This window comes from Haliotis rubra, unplaced genomic scaffold (assembly GCF_003918875.1).
Source record: "Haliotis rubra isolate DU_JTF1 unplaced genomic scaffold, ASM391887v1 Scf1520, whole genome shotgun sequence".
NCBI lineage: Eukaryota > Metazoa > Mollusca > Gastropoda > Lepetellida > Haliotidae > Haliotis > Haliotis rubra.
Window position 1 is genome coordinate 13,506 of NW_025765471.1, and position 5,706 is coordinate 19,211.

At 45.8% G+C, this 5,706-nt stretch overlaps 1 protein-coding gene across 1 annotated transcript; it reads right to left on the reverse strand.

Annotated features, from left to right (window-relative positions):
- Positions 1–706: 706 nt before the first annotated feature.
- On the reverse strand, positions 707–5,405 carry LOC124270513 (polypeptide N-acetylgalactosaminyltransferase 6-like; the record flags this gene model as incomplete). The annotated part of the gene is made up of 3 exons (XM_046705530.1): positions 5,230–5,405; positions 1,796–2,464; positions 707–1,359 (listed from the first exon to the last, which is right to left on the reverse strand). Coding segments are annotated over exons 1-3 (1,498 nt in total), but the record flags the coding sequence as incomplete, so codon positions are not given.
- Positions 5,406–5,706: the final 301 nt, after the last annotated feature.

Genomic DNA, 5,706 nt, shown 5'->3' on the forward strand with positions numbered 1-5,706 from the left:
TGCTTAGGTCGCAAAAGGAAAGAACGTGTTTTCAGACAACGAAATCAGCACCTCGAATCCACGAGCAATGAGAAAGGTATCACGCTATCGTTTTGGGGAGACGGGCATCCAATATATCTGCGATCTCGTTAGAGATAAATTACAGCTAAAATCAGCAAGATCTTACGCACTGAATGTTGCACTGCAGGTGAGTGTTCCATAATTAATACGTCGTTATTAAAGTCTAAGCAAGTTTGATATAGGTTTTAATGATAGCGCCAAATATTTAGCGTCAATCTTTACAAACCCATTTGGGAGTGAGAAACGGCACACTTACATGTTTGCTTCGGTCGCTGTCCTAGAACAACGTGGACTTAACCCACACCTACTTACATCAAAATATGGGCTTGTAAAGACACATTTTACATCTCACTGGCATTAGATATCAAGTATCAGTACTTGAAATGATACATAAATGACCATTTTTGTTCGGCCATGTTCGGTACACATGCTTGCAGTTGGACCAAGTCGGACTCCACCCCGGGCCTTGCTTGGACCAGCGTGGCGCACAGGGACCCCAGCTGACCATTATAAATAAGCGCCCCTTCGCTGTTGGTTGTCCAGTGGGGCATGGTTTGGTGTCCTTCCACACAAGGGCAGTCAGTGAGGGTAAGTAGAAAGCTGTTTTCGTGGAAGCCGACACATTTATCCCGGTGTTTAAACCTACCCCACCTATCAAGAGAAAAAGTGTTCTCTTTAACAACGACAACAAACGACATACACGTTGTCGTGAGGCTCAGGAGTCCGGTATCGGCGAAATACAGACAGTGTTTAGTCAAGGAGCTGGCCACCTCGCCATACTTGACATCGTCTACTGATGGAATAGGTTGCTCTGGGAGGACGGTCTTCAGGAACCAGGAGAAACTCTTGCTCTTCCTTTGCCACCTCAACCTCCGTCTCTCCTCAATGGACTTCCATTCAACATCGGAGAACTCAGGCACGGGATCCTGCCAGGCTCGCATGGCCGCCCTCGTAAACTGCTTGTATTCGTCCATCCAAACTTCAGCGACACGTAGGTTGTTTTTGGCTACCACGTAATTCTTTTCTGAAGAACCGAAACTGAACTTTGTGTCTTTGAATATATGCCCCACTTTGGAGCACGGTATTAGCTCTACTCGTCCCCCAGTCATCCACACGTTGAAGGACATCTCAAAATGTTCTCCTCCCCAGATAGCGAGGCCGGAATCAAAGCGTCCCAGGTCCTCGAAGTAGGACTTTCTCAGGGCAATAGAACCGCCTTGGAGGACTGGAAATGGGATTGGGTCGCAGTCGCTTCTCCTGAACTGACTCAGGTATTGCGGCAGAGGGAACCATAAGTAACTGCGATGGAAGAAACCAAACAATAATGTACAACAAGAAACAGCCTGTAACTGCAGATAAATAGGACGCATTAATAGGGGTTTGTTTCATGATACATGTAAGACTGAAGAACGGATCAAATGTAATTAATATCAAAGTAATACAGCATGCAGACCGTGCAGTCTGCCTAACTGTATTGTATCACAGGGGCTACTAGACGACTATTTTATTCTTTCTGAACAGTTCGCCTCGGATTCCTTCCAAATGCCATTTTACCGCAAGGTAAAGAAGTGTCATATATAGTTCGTATATACCATTATTATGTAACTTAGCGTTATCAGTATAAATCACAATTGCTGAACAGATCATGTATTGGTCTTTACATTTCACATGCATTATGTTACAGCTCGAGTCATTCCGGCACAGTCGGCATGTATACACTGCTCAATCTTCTTACCTCATATCCCAGCCAAATCCACCTCTATGGTCAACAGTCTGCCCAGTGTCAACGTCGAATGTGTCCACCAGTATTGGAGGTATTTCCGACTGTAGAACCAGCTGCTCCTCCTCAGCAAGACGCTGCAGTAGCGGCTCCACCCAGCCGTGGTTCACCTCCATGTGGGCGTCCAGGAACACCAGCACCTCCCCCTGGGCAACGTCAGCCCCAAATAACCGGCTCCGTATCAAACCTTCACGCTGCTGGTTACGCAGCAGCTTAATTCTAGGATCAAGGACACCGAAGTAGTTCTGCAAATCCTGGCCCAGGTAGCTGAATGTACTCATGTCGTCCACCAGGATTACCTCTAACAGCACGTGCGGAGGGGTCCGGGTCAGCAGGGCATGCACGTGACGCACGAGAGGGGTGAGAGCCTCGTTGTAAAAGGGGGAGATGACGGATACAGTTGGAAAGGAAGAATAGTTAAACGTCCTGTCGAGACACACTTTGGGTCTTGCGTCTTTGATATCTCGCGAGACTGGTATCTCGTCACTCCGAGTTAGGTTATAACCGTAATGATCATCATCAGGTCGACTGTGAGATTTCATCATCTGATCCAACATACGTTCCAGGCGTACTGCTTTGTCGGGGGAAATGTCATACTTCTTGTAGGTGGCACTTCGTATCTTCCTGGATTCGTGGACGAAAGTACATTAAAGATCAACACAACAACAGAGGCATAAGCGAATATACTCTAACAAAATACTAGGGATCAGAACTGGGCACTGACTAAATCCTACTTATCAGTTAATTAACACACTTCACAACTCAGCAAGACGAAGGCAATCCCCTGGTACACTAGGGAAGACAGAAAGTATGTGAATTACAACAGTTTTAGCAGGCTATAATCTTCCAGCCAGGTAGACACAGATCGCTGGAAACTCATCGCCTACAGTACCCCTGGAGACTGCCAGTCTCTTTAAAATCAGGTAGGAGAACGCCGTAGGATAACTTCAGATTTTGAGGAAACAAAGTAACTAAATGTTGCAAAAGAAAGAAGATCCGGAACGACGTTATATTGTAATGGATATGTTTTATACAACTGAAGGAACTCTTGTGTTTTCTGTATACATCTAATTTTTGTCCCAAACAAGGAGGTAAGAAATGAAACCAAATTGCTTCAGAAAACTAGACGGGGCGTTTTTGTTACTGCTCCTGCTGTTGTTTGTTACTGCTCCTGCTGTTGTTTGTTACTGCTCCTGCTGTTGTTTGTTACTGCTCCTGCTGTTGTTTGTTACTGCTCCTGCTGTTGTTTGCTGTTGATGCTGTTGTTCAGCCTGCTTTGTTTTGTTTCCGATTCTTTCGTAATGTCGGATCATTAATGTGAATTATACTAGCCACAAAAAGAAACTGTGCATTGTCAAAATATTATCCCAGTTGATAAGTACGATAACAATGTCAAAGGTACATATAAACTTTAATGGAGGGATCATGAGACCATAACAAGTCGGGAGAATTTCAATTGAAAAGACAATCACAATGACGTCACGAATCCACAAGCGGGACAGGGGTCAAACGACCATGTCACAAGCTCAATAACGGGTATGTCCACCATCGGCATTGAGAACAGCAGTGCATCGACGACGCATAGAGCCTATCAAACGTGCAAGGAAGGCTTGTGGGATGTCACGCCAGATTCTCTCAAGTTCTGTTGCAAGGTCAAGGACGTTATCTGGTGGATGAGGAAGACGGCGTAGACGTCGATGCTCTATCGGGGAGAGATCCGGTGAATTTGCAGGCCAAGGCAGTAAGTCAACGTTGTGGTGTTGCAAGAAATCCATAGCAACCCTTGCCGTATGAGGGCGGGCATTGTCCTGTTGGAAGGTTAACCCAGGGCCATGACGTTGCAGAAAAGGAATTGCCACAGGTCGAAGAATCTGATCCCTGTAGCCCACACCAGTTAAGTTGCCCTGAACAATCAGTAAGGGTTTTTTTCGGCGTGCTGTTATTCCACCCCAAATCATCACGGAACCACAACCAAAGCGATTCCTCTCCAAGACACAGGCCTGTGCATAACGTTCTCCCACGCGTCTATAGGCACGTTGACGTCCATCACTATGGGAAATGTTAAACCAGGACTCATCTGTAAAAACAACATTTCTCCACCAAAACAAGTGTCTGCGGACATGATTTCGGCACCACATTCGGCGAGCTTGTCGATGACGTTGTGTCAGGATAGGCCGTATGGCGGGACGGCGTGGTCTGATCCCGTGATGACGTAAACGTTGTCGAACTGTGTTGGGTTGGATACGGCGAAGTCCTGGGTTGGTTCGGGCAGTCATCACTGCAGTCTGAAACCTGTGGCGAAGATGGGTCAAATCCATCTGTCCTGTCGTTGTTACACGTGGACGTCCAGAACGTCGCCGATCGATGACGTCATTTGTGTTCTGGTAGCGTCTCACCAGTGCAGAAATGGTGTTCCGGTGGCAGTGGACATGTGCAGCCACTTGTCGTTGAGACATTCCTTCACGGACCATCCCAATGGCCTCATGACGTTGTGCAGACGTGAGCCTTGGCATGCTATGCGTTTCAATAGCCGTTTAATTTTTTGAACGATCGCAAGAGCAGGGGTTGAGCTTTCCAAAGTGACAGTATTGTGTGGCATTCATTTGCTCTGTTTCTCTTTCCCGGAATGCACGTGCAACAACGTATTTCACGTCTCAAGGACGAACCCACTGCCGTCATGGAATGTGGCACGTGCATGCATGTTGGATACATGTCACTTATCTCTGAGTTTAAATCCTTATGAGTCTACACAGGTTTGATAAATTTCGAATTTAAATTTTTGTATGCACAGTTTCTTTATGTGCCTAGTATATAATGATTTGGCAACTGCGTGAGAATATGAAGCCTAAAACGTCCTGGACAATTCCAAGTGTGTTGCACAAGTCTCTTCCACTATGGCTGCGAAATCAGTGCGGAGTAGATTTGGCGCCGTCACCAAGATTCTCCCGCTTCCCAAACGTGAAGAGAGAACTGACTTGTAAGCATTACGTAAATCATTATGACTATTTACACCAAGAGAAGAAGCCCTATAAATCCTCTGGACGAAGACCATCTAGAACTGTTGGCAGATGTGTGAGGATCACGGAGGGCATTATGTTGAAACATTATAGATCATCGCAGTTTACCAGTCAGGCTCAGAACTTTATTGCTACCTCTTGTACCAAGAGAAGAATCACCCTGCTGCTTATGGTTAAACGATCTGCGAATTCTTCACGTGCTCGTTTAATGGTGAAGAAAAGGCGTGCCAGGGCTAACTGTCATAAAAAAACATGCCACAATACACCTGGACTTCATTGTTATTCGCAGACCAGGGTAACGTCCAATATTAAGAAGATTATGGAAATATCCATCCATCAACAAGAATCCAAGAATCCAAGAATTGAACTCACCTGTTATTTACAGTGTGACTGCCAGAGACCTCTGCACGTCCTGGCGTCTTGCACCCATCTTTGTCAACAATCGCGTACAGAGCAGCCACCATGAAGACACTAGCTACAAACAGCTGCCATGTCAGAGCCGTGTTTCTATCACTCTTCTTCTTCATGGTGAAGAAAGGTGTGGGCATCTCATAGTGCACATACTAAGCTGAGGAGGGAGTAATGTTATGCTTTGCCTCAAGACAACATCTATCCTGAACAATCAATACGTGGGGTTTGGGGGGCTGGTTGCTTGTGGTGTGAAAAGATAACACAGAAGCAGCTTCATTTGTTTTCAGTGCTGATTTGAATGTCCACTGGTCAATACTGTAGATGTGCGATTATATCGATATGAACTGAACACATGTTGTTAGTCTGTCGTCACGGATGGTGATGTTACCCCTCCCTCAGTTAGTTAACATACACGGACTTGATGAAGTTATCGGGAAA